The sequence below is a fragment of the Catharus ustulatus genome, chromosome 14, assembly GCF_009819885.2.
Source record: "Catharus ustulatus isolate bCatUst1 chromosome 14, bCatUst1.pri.v2, whole genome shotgun sequence".
Lineage (NCBI taxonomy): Eukaryota > Metazoa > Chordata > Aves > Passeriformes > Turdidae > Catharus > Catharus ustulatus.
Genome location: NC_046234.1, coordinates 6,758,987 through 6,776,820, shown reverse-complemented (window position 1 = coordinate 6,776,820; position 17,834 = coordinate 6,758,987). Strand labels below are relative to the sequence as shown.

The following is a 17,834-nucleotide window of genomic DNA, read 5'->3' as shown; positions in this document are numbered from 1 at the left end:
GAGAGTGAAGCAGCAGAGCACCCTGAGGGCTGAGAGGGTAGGGCCTGCCTTACCTCCACTGGGTGATTCCTATGGTGAATGCTGCGTAGGCTCCCAGTGTCCCCAGAGTGACCAAAGCAAACTCAGCACCACATTTGTAATACTGGAAGATTTAAAAAATTTAAAAAAAAGAATTATCATCTCTTTCAAACTTCACTGGTGTCTCAGCTAAGCTATCCTAATTTTAAGACAAGAAATGACGGTCCCTCCCAACACAATCCCTGCTCTGAACAGCTTAAGGCTAAATAAAGGCTTAAACTCAAAAGGAAAGCAGCAAGAAGGATTTAGATGAAAAGATTGGAGCCAATAACCAAGAGCTAGTAAATATAATACTGCAAAGTTATTTTTCACATTATAAACACAAATGCTGCTGATGCTTGTGCTGTTTTCACTAATAAGTTATTTGTTTGCATGCTTTTTCAGTGGATTTTGAAAGAAAGCTGAAGCCTGTAGAAGAAATAAATGGCCTTGCAAAACAACTTAGGAAGCGTTTTCTGTACTTCAGGGCACATCAGGAAAGAAAAGCCCTAAGGAGGGTTTGGCTGACAGCCAGCCTGGTCTGCAACTTCCACTGGTTAGAAAATGTAACCCAACATCAACAGGCATTTCACTGTTCCATTCAAACTTGATTAACTCCTTCTAAAAAGGCCAATAAACAGAACAAGATCCCTTTTTTTTTATTTAGTCTGAGATACAAAATCAAGATTGAGATTTTTGCACCCAAGTAACACCCAAAGATCCTGACTTCAAAGACAGAAAGTGTGATTTATTTTATAGAAGTTTAAATTTCAAGGTATTAAGCTTAAAACCTTCCAGGAGAAGCCTGTTTTCCAAAAGCTAATTTTCACTTTGAAGTTCTGGATAAGTCCAGATCAGTATTCAGGAAAGAACCAATAAATATTCCCTCCTCTATCCTGAATGCACTAAACCACAACATTTTTACTCTGTTTACTCACTATACACTTGGGTATATTTGACACTGTGTGCACAATTTACTTTTCTAATTTCATTTTCCCAACAATTCTGAAGAAAAACATTAAAAACTGTCCACATCAATGCAACTGGTTAAGAGAGGCTTTAAATGTGAAAATAATTTCATATAAGCTTATTTAAAGCAACTGCTATTTGAAAACTATGGCTTGCTCTCTTTTACAGTAGTTGCTTTCACCTTGTAAATTCAATTATTATTATTAATATTCAGCAGGCTTTGCTAAGAGCATCACTCCTAAATGAGACACTTCCAATGATGATTAAACCACACTTACCAGAATTCCACTGACCAGAGCCACTTCAAACATGGTGGGTCCCAGGTTAAACACTAAAGCACTGAGGACAAAGCTGATGCCCCTGGTGCCTCTGTCGATGGTTTTTGACAGTGCTCCCGTTTGCCTGCTTAGATGGAAGGCCAGATCCAGGTTGTGAAGGTGCAGGAAAACATTCCTGGCAATCCTCCTGATTGAATTCTGAGCTACTTTCCCAAATACTGCATTTCTTGCTTCATTAAATAATGCTGCCCCAGCTCTTGAGATACCATCTAAAAAGGGATGAAAAAGTTTACAGAACGAAAATAATTATATTTTCAACTTCCCTTCATGCATGAAATTGCACTAGACTCATTCTTTATATATTTTTAACAATTTTAGTTCAAAGGTAATTTATACTTAATTGGCCCAAGCTTTATGCAATTTTTCATTTATAAACCATTGTGCACACATTTAAATCAGTTTCTTTTGCAGCTGGTTGTAAGAAAGTGCAGAATTCATAATCAAGAATAATTTCTATAAGCATTATTTCAGTTTTTAATTGGAAAGCAGAAGCAAGGTCAGGGAACAGACAGCAACACAGAGTAACTGAAATTATTACAACACTCTGAGGGCTGGAGTCCCTCTGCTCTGGGGGCTCTGGCAGAGCTGGGGGTGTTCACCTGGAGAGGAGAAAACTCCAGGGAGACCCCAGGCCCCTTCCAGGACCTAAAGGGGCTCCAGGAGAGCTGGGGAGGAACAAGGGATGGAGGGACAGGACACAGGGAATGGCTTCCCACTGCCAGAGGGCAGGGTTAGGTGGGATATACAGCAGGAATTCTTCTCTGTGAGGGTGGGCAGGCCCTGGCACAGGGAGCCCAGAGAAGCTGTGGCTGCCCCTGGATGTGTCCAAGGCCGGGCTGAGCAGGGCTTGGAGCACCCTGGGATGGCGGGAGGTGTCCCTGCCCTTTAAGGTCCCTCCCAGCCCAAAGCACTCCAGGATTCTGTGATTCACACCCAGCTGTGATGCCCAGCAGTGCAACGGGCAGGAGCTGTGCTGAGCCCCTCCCTCCCTGCCCACCCTGAACTCCCAGCAGGAGTTGGGAACACTCACAGCCCACCAGGACAGCAGTCGCCAGCGTGGCCACAGTGCTCGGGGCATCGCCGAGGTTCAGCACGTTCCCTGACACCTGGTTGAGGTTGTCCACTGCATATTTAAACATGAAGGGAACCAAAATATTCATGGCCTGAAAGCAAGAGCACAACAATTAGGCCATTTGCATTAAAATATGTATGAAGCATGACTTTTTTTTTTTTTTTTTCATAAAATTGCTCTACTGTTATATTTAGTCCTTAAGCACTCAGTGCAGGTGAGCTGGCTCTTTATTTCAAGCACAATGTTCTCCATTGTAAAATCCTTGCTGCTGGGGCTGCAGGGTTACTTTGTCTCTCTCACTGTTTCCTTCTAAATGGGGATTTCTATCCTCATTTAAACACCAAACTACACAGCCAAGGCCCTTGAAGTGAGGCTGAGCTCTCAGGACAGCATGGCAAGCCCAGGAAATGAATCAAGCAGCAGCCACTGCACGGCACACACAGTGCTACTAAACTGTGTCATCATCTGGAGCTGTTTGCTCTTTGTGATGCTGACAGTATTCAGTGTGAAGAAGCTCTGTCACACAGGAAACCACTCACCTGCACTTTGCTAAACACTGGGTCACTGGGATGGATTAATCCAAAACCCCAGGGAAATCAAAGAAAAGAAACCAACCCCTCCTTTGTCTCTGTTAATACTCCCCTAAAATTTAAATAATGCTTCCCATTTACAACATCACTCCAAACATTAGCTTGGTATCAGCATTAACCCTGGGTTTGGCACAGCACAAAAGACATTCTGTACACTCTATAAGACTACAAATTAATGTACAAATGTGAGTTTTCAAACAAAAAAGTCACATCCACCACCTATCACCCAGTGTGTCAACAGTGGTGGCCCCTCAAGATGGGAACACCCAAAGAAATGTCTATTAAACACACCAACTTCAGCAGTTTTTTTATTTGCACAACTGTAGCACAAGAAAATATGGAAAATCTCACAGAAAACAACATTCCTGAGTCTTGTTAATGCACCATTGCTACATTGCTCACTTATGCCAATAAAAAGGCAATTTACAGACAAACTTCATAAAATTAATTAGAATTTCTTAATTCAAATTGCTCCTAGTTGTTAAGATTTGAAAATAAGGACATAACTATTTTAGCAGTTGGACAAATATGTTATGACCTACAATCTTACTCACAGCAGATGTTAAAATACTTTACAGCAAGTTGACTTTGCTTAAAGTTGAGCTTCTCTTTTTTAGTATTTGGAAAAAACTTGTGGGTAGATGACAAATTATTTCACATGAGAAGAAACAAAAAACAGAAACCAGATTGATACAGATATTTCAGTTCTCTCCACCAAATGTTTTGGATACCCACTTAGATCTCAATTGTATTTAGGGACATCTGTCAGAGCTGAAAGCCCAGGGAAAAAACTGCAAATTAACTGGACAAAACTAGATTTTGAGAAAAAAGAGTGATAAAGTCATTCTTAAGTTCAGTCCAAGGGGGAAGAATTAGACTTCCAGAAGTTCTAATGACTGTCCAGTATCCAATATTCCCAGTTTTACAAAGTATGGCAAATAGTGGAAGGTAGAAACTTCACCAGGCAGAGTAACTGGAGTTTTGAAAATATTTTTGTAAATTACAGATTTAAAGAACAAAAATGTGAACTAATTTTTTTAATCTGTGCTGTAATTTTTTAGACAGTGTTTTAGGCTAAAGATTTAAATGCAAATGAGGAAGGAATTAATCTTCTCTTCTTCCCCCATGTGTTCCCTATGAAATACATTATAAAAAACACCTCAAAATTCTCAACACAGCATAATTCAGGTAACTCCTGAGAGGAGATACAGGAGATCTGAGGGCACCTGGGTGAGGTTAGTGCTGGTTTGTTAGTGACTGAAAAGAGAACAGCTGAAAGTTCAGGTCCTACTTCAAACATTGAACTTGTCCAGAGCAGCCTGAGAGTCCTCCAGCCACATTTTCCCTTCTAACAGGAGGGAACTGTGGAAATCCCAAATCCCTCTCCCTTCTCCAGTATAACCAAACAATTCCACTTTGCCTTCAGAGATACTGAAACTCCATTTTGGGGTGGCATTTTGTTCTTAATAAAGATGAATTTACTGCCTTGTGTGTTCCAGTGACAACCAACATGACAAAGTGCAGGTTTTCCTGGGAAAGACCTCTCAGGAGAAAATAAGAATATTGTAATGCAGATGGTCTTCATTTGCTGCAGATTCTCACAAATCTCTCTGCAGGGATTTTATTCCTCACTAGACTGTGCTACACTACAGGTAGTTTTGAAATAGAACTACAGATATATTTAAAGTCCATTTAAAGAAAAGAGATGTATTCTTTAAACTGCTGTTCTCCACTCACAATTAATTTAACTGGTAACAGCCTACAATTTTGCAGAAATGTCTTCTTTTACATCAATATAATTCTTCCCAATAGAGTTTTAAATGAAATTTAAAGCCTGGTCTCAGGTTATAGTTGTTCTGACTCCTGGAGGGTAAAGCTTGAATAAGAACAAGGCAGCACAGGATTGCATTTCATTAGCAATCAAGACAGTCTGCTTTCCAGTACTTTAAAAAGAAAAAAGTTAATCTTACAAAGTTTATAGCAAGAGATGAGAGGCCATTATTAGAAACAGGCCTTTCCTACCCAATTTGTTAAGTCAATGAGATCACGTTCTGAGTAATGGAAACAAAATTTCATCCCTCTGCATAAATTCACAGTTCTCTCTTTGTATTTGCTGGCACAGAACAAAAAGCTTTAAGCACACCTTGGTAGACCATGAAAATCTACCATGAAAAACAATTGTCTTACACAATATATCTGTACAGGCTTCCCTCCTCTGCCTAATGCCTGAAAGCTTGATAACAATTCCCATTAAAAAGACTCTTTTAATATGAATTTGTACATTTTCTATTCCTGGGTTTGAATTAATAGCTTATCCTTGCTTGAATTTATTGGAAAGCAAATACAGCATCCCATGAAATCATCCCAACTCAATTGCCCCCATTTAACAGCAGGCTGCCCTAGAATGAATCATGAGTAAATGAGTTTAAACATTTTTTTAATGACTGCACTGTTTTAAGCTGACAGTGCAATATCATCTTTATTCCCCCATGGGACTACACCACTTTCAAGGCAAACAGCCTTATCTTTCATTTTGCTCTTCCCAGCACTTTTTGTTTAATAAAGATGATGAATTAATGACAGGCTGAGCCCAAACAAGATAAAACTGGTCCACAGTGAAGTGTTCTTTTGCCAGTGATTCAGTGAGAAATGCTGGCATGAAGATGACTGAATTTATCTCTGGACCAATATAAACATACACATCCAACAGTTCCATTTGTGGAGATACACACAGAAATCTCCATCCCTTGTGGAGGCAAGAAGCTCCAAAATGTGCTCCAGATGAGGGAAGAAGCACCTGGCCTCATGGCTTCTTCAAATTTAATGATGATCTGAACTACACTTTCTCCAGTAGAAAAAAAACCCAGAGCAATTTTAAATACTTTTCATTTGAAACTCCTCAAAAAGCTAGCAATTTCTAAAGGTTTATTGCAATTATCTAACTCCATCTGAGCCCCTAGAAAGAGCTCAAAGACCAGGATCACAGGACCATGCTTCACTGATCACACAGATATCGTTATCTTCGCAAGCAGCAGAATTTGCAATTCAACCCTTGTGTCCTGCCTCCTTAGCCAACCATTCCTGCTCTGAAACTTCCAGAATTAGCAGTCAGTGGAAAAGCAGAGAGTCTGAAAGAATTCTTTGGCTCATGAATAACACATGCCTGGTCTGTGACCAGGAGGCCAAAACCCATTGCAGGCTGACAGAGGTGACAAGTGATTTTGTCATATTCATGTGTTTAATCCAGCTCCTCAGAAGTTTGAGCACTTTTTTCCTTGTGCCACAGAAGAAAAATGGAAGAAACAGAAAAGTTAGGAAGCATTTGCTATACATTCACCAGTAGAGAAGCAAAAAAAGGGGGGAGAACATGGAAAAAGAAAATCCAAATACGCAGAAGCTGAGCAGGCTGAGCCATGTGTCTGAAATAAAAGATAATGCCCTGTGTACTCCTCTCACCTGCCTTCCCCTTGCATCCTTCACATTGTGTACACACATCTAGATAGCCTATAAATATTTAAGGTAAAAATTTAAAAGAGTGTCATAATAATACAACAAATCTTGCCAGGAAGAAAAGACCTCAGTAGCCCTGGAGCAGACTCCATCCTGTCATAAAAAGCCATACTAACAGCTCGCTTTGAAGGCTCACAATACCACAGGCAGTTATGTGGAGACAAAAAGGAACCAAAAATCACAATAATTTGTTCAATGACAAGCAACTGGGCTCCACAAAAGGAGTCAAGACAGATTGTAACTTCAGGCTCTTCAGTAGCTGCACACAAACTAGCTTTTGTTTTGAAAGTGAATTTTACTGAACTGGAAGATTTTAAGAGACAAATTATTTCTCAAGCAGCAAAACAAGGAGAAATGAACTCCAGCTGTTTTGTGGGTAAGTAACCAAATTAAATTGGGGGTGTATTGCTTAAAATTTTCCCCCACAGCTGAGAATTTCATAACCTACCTGTCCTCTATGATTCCTTGGAGTTTTCAGAATAAAACTGAAACCACCTTACAGCCTTGTATTTTAACTGGAAACCTAAGAAATCTAGAGATATAAAACCTGAAAATCTTTGGTCAAACTGAAGGAGTTGACCAAAAGGCTACAGGAGTGTTTCTTTTGGGGGAAGGTGATTTGCAGCAGCCACCATGACCATACAGTTCTCTATGCAAACCCCCTCAGAATGAGGGGCCTTTAGACAAAATCCACAATGAGGATGTAAATCCTTCAGACACAGAATTCACTTTGTTCCATAGCGAACAAAGAAATCAGGCCTGGACTGCAGTGAGGAGAAAAACATGCTGGTGTTCCTGTGCTGACACAATTATATAGCAGAAAAACTTTAACTAACAGCTTGTGTGGTCTATGGAGTGCATTGTAATTAACCTCACAAGCAACCAGAACAAAGGGCTCCCAAATGGGATAATGAGGAAACCACACACAATTACACATGGTGCAGGAAAGATACAGGTAAACTACTTTGTACTGCATTTTCTCCAGGACAAAGTCACCTTTTGTGTGCTCTGGAAGGGCAGCAGATGTTCAGGGCTCAAGGATGTGACAGACTCACTACAGCCCTGGAATAAATTATTGCACATCACTTGTGTCACACTGACACACACTTAGTATGTGTGAAGTATAAAGCAATTCAAGAGAAGTTTTTCCCATAAAGGAAGAGTGAGCACAGCTCTTAAAATGAGGGGCAACTCCTCAATTTGCAGTTATCCAACACAGCTTTGTAATGACAGAACAAAACAATGAACAGGAGCAAAGGACTGATAGAAGATATCCATGAAATTTTTCACCCCTGCCAGTTATAATATATATTTTCCACAGAGAGATTGTTGTGTGTTTTCCCAGTGAAATCCTTGTTTGCTCAAACAAACATTCTCACAAAACACTTCTGCTTTAAGAAGCATCTCGTAAACCCTGGACAAAGCTCAACAGGTTTTCTGCTTTTCTTCTGAGAGTCTGCTCTGGACATCAAGGCTTCTGGGCTGCCTTGTACAAATGTAAAGTGGGAAACTTAGGAGAACACATAAGAGATCCAAACACCCAGTTACTTTCCCAAAGAGCAGTTCAATTATTTTCTGATGGGGGAAACATCCCTCTCTACCAGTAGAAATACAATAGCTCTTTTTTACACCAAATACAGAACTATTTCCAAGAGTCAAGGCACCTGGTCATCAATTTTGTTTTCTTAGTATCCCAGAAAGGTGAAACATCAATAAAACTTCTCAAAGGCAAAGTACAGTGCTGCCACATGCAGGATTAGAGGCTGGATTCACATTCCTCATCTTATTAATATAACACTACAAATTAGGGACTCGGGGAGTGAGGAGAAGAAAAAAAAACTTCAAGTATTTAAAAATTGCCTTCAGATTATTATTTACATTATTAATAAGAGTCTTTAAAAAGGAAGTGAGTTAGAATAATTTTCATATCCACCTGGTAGATCTACATCACAAAAACTCAAGGCATCTGCATTTTGAGCAGAGTTTCCCCCAGTTTTAAAATGCAGTGGAAAGCATTGCTGTGTGTTTTGTCCAGGCACAAAAAGGGGAAGCTCACTTGCACAGTCCAGCCATATTCTGCATGTCATCACCTGCATTATCAGCAACATCCTGAACTGCAGCACAACCCAAATATCTGCTGGAGACAGTACCCACAAGTACCTGAGAGATAAAAACCTCTTGAGAAAGCACTGAAGACCAGCAATTCTCCTTCAGCTCACAGAAATGAGCACATTTCTCTCCCAAGCACTCCTCTTTTAACACCTACGGAGCTGAAATTTGTTTCTTCTCTCTTTTCATAACATGGCAATGGTGCTGAGTGCTAATATTAGCCTTATGTTGGTTAAAATTGCTGTACTTAAAAGCAACCCAGCTGAGCTGTATGTCTCAATGGAATTCACAAAACTTCCTCCCAGTATTTTGCAATCATATATTTCTTTTTTTTATTATTTAAAACAAAAGGAAGCTAACATTTCCTCCTCTCAACTATTTCTACAAGGTTTGCACAGAATTTGAGTTATATCCCCTTTTAATCTGCAGAACACTTTTGCATGTCAAAATTTTTGAAAGAACAAATTAACACTAATGTTGTTGCAGGTAAGAATATGGAAGATCCTTTCACATAATGAAAATAAGAGCAATTCTCTATTTCATAATCAAAGACTATATGAAAAATCATTTGAATGAAAGCAGGGTTGTTTAATACAAAAGGTTATACAGCTTCTCTAATATTAGGACACCAGAGGAGTCCCTGAAATAATTTATTCCTCTGTTATCTCAGAGAAATATTAACAGACTGGAGCTCAAATCCCCTTTCCACAGCACAGCAAGACCTGTGAATGGGCACCACCACATTGATCAAGTTCAGGGTTGAGAATGGGCACAGAGCCTTGAAGAAATCCTAACAGCATCACACAAGAAGAGAAGAACAGCCATTAACTCCAATTTCCTGTGATTTCTGAGGTAAATAATTACCAGCAATGGAAAATCCTGGGCTAAACTAATGAGATCAAGAGAAACAAAAACTCTGGTTGTCATCATCAGCTCCCTAAACACGCATGTGGGTATTACCTACAGATACTCTGTTCCAAAACCCAAGCTATATATGCTCCTGTGAAAAACCCACATATCTTGAGTGTAAAAGCCCTTAAATAAAAAAGAAAATAATTCCTTGTAGAGATGAACAACAACTGGGAGAGCAGAAGAAGTATCTTTTGCTACCTTGGCACTTGCCAGGAAGCCCAGGGAAATGGCGACCCTGGCGCGCAGGTCGGGCCGGTCCTTGGGCCACACGTAGGACAGCATGGCCCGGATGATCTTCTTGGCATCGATCTCCTTCAGCTGGGGAAAGGACAAACAAAAGCACTGCGTTACAAAGAGACCCTGGGAAGTCAAATAACTTTAAATAAGAAAGGATTTTAAACATTTGGATCATTTCTGTATTTTATTTGGTAGAAAACAGACACTTGACAATGTCTGAGACGATGAACATTGTCTGCCTATGAACATTTCAAGTTTTTAGGTTTATATCCATGACATGCTGTTAAAATGTTCCACATTCTCCAGAGTGCAAGTCTGGCTGGCTGCAACTTGAACACAGAAAGCCAGAAATCCCCATCTTGAAATACTTCACAGAACAAACAAACTGACCCTTCCTTTTATCTCCTCAAGACTGCTGCACAAAATTCAAGGGCTTGCTACTTCTTTTTTGGAAGATGTTTTAAAATAGCTTAGAAACAACAGGAGAGAAATGCAAAAAACAAATTAACAAATTAACAAAATAACTAAGGCAAGAAGGAAGCCTGAAAGGTCCACAATAAACCTAAATAGTTGGGAGAACATTTCCTGACACTGGATAATGGGACTTCACAAGGCAGAAGATGTATATGGCTTAACTGATTCTATCAATTTTAAATGAATTCTCTCAAAATAGGTTCTCCTCCAAATCTCAGATTTTGCTCTAAGTAAGAGCATAATCCATTTACCAAGACAGCTTGAAAAACATTACTTTTTCTGTTTGGGTTTAAGTTTTGTTTTGGGATTATTTTTCTGTTGTTGGGTTTGGTTGCTGTACTTTTTTACATAGGTTATTTTCCAGATGGACACATGTCTATCACTGACACTTCTGATTATCCCACTGAATTATCCCATCTCAGGCTAAATTATCTGCAGCCTAAACCACATTTCCTAATTGAGAACAAGAGGATGTGCAGCAACACAGAGCACAAGTATCAACAATTCATTTTTCTGTGCTGGCTACACTGGGGTTAACTCGAAAGACACGAGGGTTATCTAAGACAGAAAGGAGGGCAGCAAGGCAGCTAATCTCTCCATTTCAGGCAATATTTTGTAGTGGGGGAGAGGGAGGGAAACAAAAAGCTACTGCACACCTTTCAAAGATGACTCTCATGCCAGAAGTCAGTAGGAACGGTGAGTATTGTAATAAATCTTAGTGAGGATAAACCAAATTAGAAAAGAAATTCTCTGTTAAGGTCTGGGGTGAATAAGCGAGAAAGGAGAGGTCTGTTAAAAGGTAAAATTGCTGAGGCAACCAGGGAAGCCAATCCTATAAAGGTAAGCTTTGAAAAGCACCAGGAAATTAATCTCAGTTTTTCTAGTTACAGCTTCAAGCAAAACCAAGGCATTTTGTCACTAACTGCAAATGTATTGGAACATTACACAGGATAAGCACATTTCAAACTACTTTTAAAAAATGGATATATGGAAGATTTGTCAGTGGAGAGAGGATGCAAAAGTGCCTCTGTTGTGTCCTACCCACTTAAAAGATGGAGATATCTGCTGCAGCATATACATGAATCTTTTCATTTGAGCCAAGGATATGCATAAAAAGCAGTTCAAACACGTGGAAAATATCTTTGATCACCACTTACAGGTTAAAAGGAAGTTAAAAAAAATGGGTACCACATCAACACAAAAGATACAAAAGTGCAATCGAGCAGTTCTAATTATATGTTGCTATTGGCTAGGCAGACTTTGCACAGAAAAGCTATTAAAAGGAACAAAATATATTGGCTGCAAACAAGGAATCTATTTCCTTTTTTCATGGCTCTGAACGGTGACAGAAGTAAATCCATTTAGAAAAAAGTCAGGAGGCAGCCACTCATTTGCCAAAGGCCTTGCAAAGGAACAAGAAGAAATATCAAAGGATGCAAAATGCACACATATTACATCAAAGTTTACCATGAAATAAATGTTACTGTTGTACAGAAACATGAGTTAAAAATTGTTTAAATATGCAAGTGGCAACATTAAGAATTAAAATGAGCAATCTGTTCAATGGACTCAGGCCCTTTTTTGATTCTCTGAGGTACATAAAAAGGTTAAGAGATGAATTTATTTTACCTCCTTTTAAATGGCAGTAATGTTTTACATTTTCTTTCAAGGTCTATTTCTACAGAAATGTAAGGGAATGGGAAGAAAAATACTATAAATCAAATACAGCAGGGAGCAAAGAAGGAAAGCCTTTTCCTCTTTTTGAATGCAGCATGTTTTTCAAACACATGATGCAATACTGAAGATTATTTGCAAACAAACAACCACTGACTAAGTTCCCATCCCTTCTACCCATCCCATCCAGGTTCTGGACCTTTTAAAATACCTAAAAAAAGGGGAAAAAAAGAAAGCCATAATTCTTCTTCACCATCTCCATGGTTATTGAGTACTGCAAGGCATTCACTGGGCTGACCCTGTCACTTGGTGGATAAAGCCAGTGCCAGGATGATGAGCTGTCACAAGTGGGATGCAAGAAAGTGGAAGTTTGACTTGAATTTAAGCTGTCACTGTTGATGAAGAGAGACAGACACAGTTCTGGCTCCCTGTGTGCTCCCTCAGGGAGCTCTATCATCCCTTCTATTGTACCAGCACAAGTTTTTTTCCCCCTGCATGAGATTCTTCTTCCAATCACCAGCAAAAAAAACCCAAAGCTGGTAAAGACCAGTTCTGATCTCAGTACTCAGCACAGCAGCCGCTGCTGTAAGTAAAAGTTATTTTTGAATTTTAAAAAGTGTAAGTTTCTCTAGTAGTTACATGTGAGATGAAAGTAATGTGCCCTTCACTCTGTTCTCATCCTTAGGATTCAGTTCTGTACCTGCAGAAGCTGCTATAAAAAGGGCAATTTAAAATGTCACTCCCAGAGTCAGAACGAACAGCCTGGTTTGTCAGGAAAAATCTGGAATAGAGAAAGGTGTAATAGAGCTGACAGGTATCTCACCTGCAGTTCTCCTGGAAGTGTAATCCTAGGGGGAAAAATGTGGTAAATTTGTATGGTATTTTTACAAGTGCATGTATACATGAGATACAGGAACAGCTGAGTATTTCCTTCCCTTCAGTTTTGCTGAGAAATTCCTAGCAAACCCAAAGCTACCCTGGTTTTTTCCACTCTTCACACATTTCACCTCTTCCACAGCTGGTTCTTGCTGTTTTCTCCTGAACAGCTGGTATTTGTTTAGTTAGACAACAGCCTGAACTGACCATGTCCTGTATTAACCACTTTGCAGGTGCATTTATTGGAATAAAGAGGTTAAGGGATTGACTTATACAGGAATAGCTGCAAGTAGTGCCTGAAGGGAAAATGCCAATGGAATTTTACACTGCCAACAAATTAAAATAATATCATCTGGCATGAAAATCCTTGGATAACATATTGCTAGTGAGTTTTAACATTAAGGAACATCCAACATCCCTTAAGGCTACTTGTGTTGTGGTAAACAGAACCTTCCATTTCCTTTCTGACCAGAGATAACCCTGGAATTCAAATATGTGAAAAAGAGAAGGAGAATCAGTTAGGTTTGAAGTCTGTTTTGCCCAGGAAATCTCTGAAAAGAGCTTATACCTGTTGCAAGGAGAGTCTTAAAATGAGTCTGAAGTTAACATTACATGCAGAGCCACTGGTACCACTGAGTGGGGATGGCCAATTATTTTGTTTCCTCCTGTGCCTCATGCAGAAAAGATCACAGATGTTTTACTAAAACAAGCTGGCTACACCTCAGGATATGAAATTCCCTCTTACTATAAAACACACACCTCTCCTGACTTCTACCTGTAACACAAAGAGGTCTGGATTCAATGAAGGGACAACTCTCAGATGAAAACTTGAAAGAAAATCCTAAATTGAATTCTTCCATTTCTTTACAACTGAGGTTGTAGGAGAGACATCCTCAGAAGAGTTAAACCAGCAAAGCAGCCCTGAAAGACCTGGATTCTGAAACTGAAAATTCCGTTTGCCATCAATGTGCTCTTCACTAATTTTAGGGAAGATTCCACCCAGGTTTGAACAAGTTATAACCATTCACACAGAATGACTCTGCAAATACACAAAGCAGCAGAAATAAGTGTGCCCAGGAAATGAGAAGATGGGAGTTGTGTAAACTCAAGAGCATTGATTTGGCAATTTTAATCACACAGTTGATACTGCCCTGTTTTAACCAAAAGTTTGCCTCATCTTCTGATTGTAATCATTTGGGTCTAATAAAAGATCCTGCTTCTCCTTATACACCATCATCATTAATGTTCTTCCTGAATAGAAATACAGTCAAAATATACCAGATGCATTGCCATTAATTCCAAGTAAAAATACACACAGTTTAATTGCTCCTCTCCATTCCCATTTCAAGTGTGATTTTACCAACTGATGCAATAACCCATGAGCTGATTTCTACCATCCTGTCTGCCAAGTCACAGGGAAATATCAATCACAAACAAGATCAACAAACCAGTGAATGACAAGAAAACATATTTTCCATCAAAATAATCTATTCCAGGCCAACTTCAAGGGAGTGTGTAACAGTAAAATGGTGTTTTTCAAAAAGTAAATAAAGCCCTTCAACACCATTAGCACAAAGATTTGGTGATTTAAGAGCTAGCAAGTCTACATTGACAATTTAACAGTATCTACTACAATATTTATATATCTACCAAGAGAATTTTGGATGAATTGTTGCTTGAGGTCTTCAGTTTTCAGGTTTAGTTTTTTTTGGGGGGAAGATGACATTTTTTTAATTTAAAAAACAATAATAATTGAGCAAGTTTTACCCCTTCCTTTGGATCTGTGTGAAGCCCTCCACCAGCATGGCCATGCCAACACATCCTCTTCTCTATCAGCTGCCACCTGGGCAGGATCTGTGTGAAATGAAAAGTCAGTTTGAGAGAACCTCAGGAAACAGGCACATAAAAGCCAGCAAAGAGAACTACTGAACTGTTTTGCTTCCCTCATCACCAAACAGTTCAAACTTGTTTTAATAAAAGATCTTACCTCCCTCCAGAAACCTTGCCTTGCTTAAGAAAACAGTAATAAAAAAGGGATATAATAATCCTAGCAGCAAAGAGCAGGTTCCAAGCAGCCAGGAGGGCAATATAACAGATCCTTAAATACTGAAAATGAACTGAAGAACACAGAAAAACCTTGAGGTTTTGGGGGATAACCATACTGAGGCACATTAATATGTAAAGTGGAACACATTTAAGCAATAATACTCTGTCCATTCATGTAAGAGTAACTTTACTTGAGGGCAAAATAAATAGATAAATGTGCTTCACACTTGTCTTTCCCACCAGGATGGGAACAGGCACAAGTCATCCCATTCCAGAGGCCCTGCTGCAACCCATGTACAGGGGCAATTTGGAAAAGAACCTGCTTGTTAAAAAACAAATGCTCAGTTCTCTTAGAATGTGGCCAAGATTCCCTGGAGAAAATGACTGAATTTATTTTTGCATGTAGATGTACTAAAAAATAACAACTCACTACCACCAGGCATCTTTCCAAGTTCAAAGTGCCTGCCACAAACAATGGACCTGTTAAAGCCTTTCAGAAAAGAATCTGCTTTTTGTTTAAAAGATTTGTTACATGTTGACAACTTACAGGTTGAAGTTATGTAAAAGCTTCTCAGCAATCTTATTTTATGTGTGCTGGTTGATAGCAGACCCCAGGGTTTCCCAAATCAAAATGTCACTTCTCACATTTTAAAGAAAAACATTATTAAAAAAAAACAATCTAAGCAGATTTCATGCTTGGAAGTCACAAAGACCCTCAAAAGATTTTAGCTACTTAAGTCAGTTATGAGTGGTTATTATTTTATAATTACAAACAAAAAAGAAAAGCAAGACAAATAAATTTCTCAGCTTCATTCAAATAGGTGTGTTACTCAGAAATGTGTCAGGGAAAATTGCATCTTCCCTGTGTCTGCACTGGTTTTAAGGCAAGCAGACCTCACAGGAGTAAGAGCTGACATCCTGGCACTCAATGATGAAGAGATTCTACAACTTAAGCAGAATTTTGAAGGAATAAAGCCCTACATATTGAAGGAAAATGCAGATTGTCCTACCTGGCTGCTCCTTACCTGGCTCTTTTCTGTGCTTACTAAATGAATCTAAATATCACCACACAAAGCCTACACTTTTCAGAACTCTTTTTTGAAGTTATTGTGTTATCATTCGTTTGCAGAGATTCAAAAACACTTCTAGGGACAGAAATGTAAGTTGCCATTTAACTTCAGAACCGTAAATAGTGAAATTTAAAAAAATAAAAGTAACAGCAGTCTAAACTCAAAGATACCCCAAGGGTTTAAGTTTCTCACCACCTGCAAGTAGAAAGAACCATTTATACCCACCTCTGAATGCTCCAATAATGGCCTTGAATAATTTCCTCCCAGACTGTGCCATAATCTTTGCCTGCAGATTGGTGGAATCTGCAGAATAAAACAGGAGGGGGAAAAGAAATAAACGAGAAATGAAAACAGAGTCATGCAGAACATGCACTTCACATTCAGAGAATGTTCATCTAGTTTATGTAAACAAGCATAACACGAAAAAAAGGCAGATGGCTTTGTTTTTTAACAACTGACCACAGAAAAAGAAAATTGGTGGGGAGCAGCTGTAAAATAAATTACATTCACACATCAGAAATGCTCAGTGACAATGAACTGAATTTCCCTTCCCTGAATCCCCACTCTCATCAGACTTTGTTTCTTCTGTACAACAAAAGCCCAGTTTTCCCTTTCCTCTCATTTTAATTTTCTCCCAGGTTGTCTTCTGAATTCTTTCAAATAGTCTTTTGTCCTGTTTTTCATTAAGAAATGTTATTTTTATGCTTATAGGTTCTGCCATTCCCAATTCCTCTTAGCTCAGCTCATGCCATGCTTGTCTCCAGAAGGCAAATCAAAGCCACAGCTTTTGCCTGGAAAGCACTGGGACAGTGAGAAAGTGGAGCAGGGCTGGCAACAAGTTTTAGGTGATCAGGACACAAAATATCCAACATTCACAGATCCTTCAATGCACCTTAACCTGTAATACACAGCTGGCACCAACTGTACCATGCTCTACACGTTACCTTGCAAAGCAATCCATATTTTTATGTTTCAAAAGGCCAAAACAGTTTTAAAGAACAATTTCTTTTCCTCAGAAGGACTGGCTGGCAGTGCTACCCCATGGTAAAGCACAGAGACCTGCCCTGGTTAGCACTGATGGTTCCACATGGGCTCTGACACTCCAATCTTTCACTGCTCTGTTACAACATTAACCATATCCCTCACTCCATAAAACAATCACAACAACAGCAAAAGAGCTGCTCACCAGCCCACAGCAAAGGACACACAGAAAAAAAAAAAAAAAAAAATTTGATCATAAAAAGGGTAATTTTGACCTTGACAAACAGCAGCACCATTATATATCTTATACCTTGCCTTAAACAAGCTTTCCTTCCTAAGATCCATATCTCAAGGAATAATTTCATGAGTCATTTCAAAGAATATTAAAACCATTTCTCCACAAGTCATCACATGGACCTGCTATTCCAAACATTTCTATTATATGACATTACATACAAAGAGTGAACATCATAATTACACATTTTGCATTCAGCAGAGCTAACTGGTCTGGGTGAACCATCCTGAAATTTCCAAGACCTGGGTTAAACAAAGGAGTTGCATTTCTAAAGCATTTCCCTGTGGATTCACTCATAACTCCACAGCTTTGTGTCAGCACAGAGGATTCCATCTAAAGCAAGACACTTTTCAGGAATGGTGACAGTGTCACAAACAGAAAATATAATGGAAAATTATGATGTTTCAGCAGTATTGGAAAGTAGCTAATTACTGGTGCCCACAGCACATCATAAAAATGTTTTACTAAAATCCACCTCTTTTGACCTAGAGTTCTCAGAGTTCACTTCTGACTGAAATATGAAGCAAACAACATTACAGAAACAACTTCTACTGAAACACCAGCAGATTTGGTCTCAATTACTGCATTAGATTGATAGCCTGATTTCTTGCCTGAAGCTATGAA

The 17,834-nt window shown here is 39.1% G+C and overlaps 1 protein-coding gene across 1 annotated transcript in view; it reads right to left on the bottom strand.

The window, feature by feature from the left end:
• Nucleotides 1–17,834, bottom strand: part of ABCB7 (ATP binding cassette subfamily B member 7) — a 35,230-nt gene that overhangs the window by 13,108 nt on the left and 4,288 nt on the right. The window contains exons 2-7 of the mRNA XM_033072590.1: nt 16,160–16,237; nt 14,586–14,672; nt 9,756–9,875; nt 2,395–2,527; nt 1,305–1,573; nt 54–142 (exon numbers count right to left, since the gene is read on the bottom strand). Coding sequence (XP_032928481.1) covers nt 54–142; nt 1,305–1,573; nt 2,395–2,527; nt 9,756–9,875; nt 14,586–14,672; nt 16,160–16,237 — 776 coding nt within the window. The remainder of the gene's footprint in view (nt 1–53; nt 143–1,304; nt 1,574–2,394; nt 2,528–9,755; nt 9,876–14,585; nt 14,673–16,159; nt 16,238–17,834) is intronic.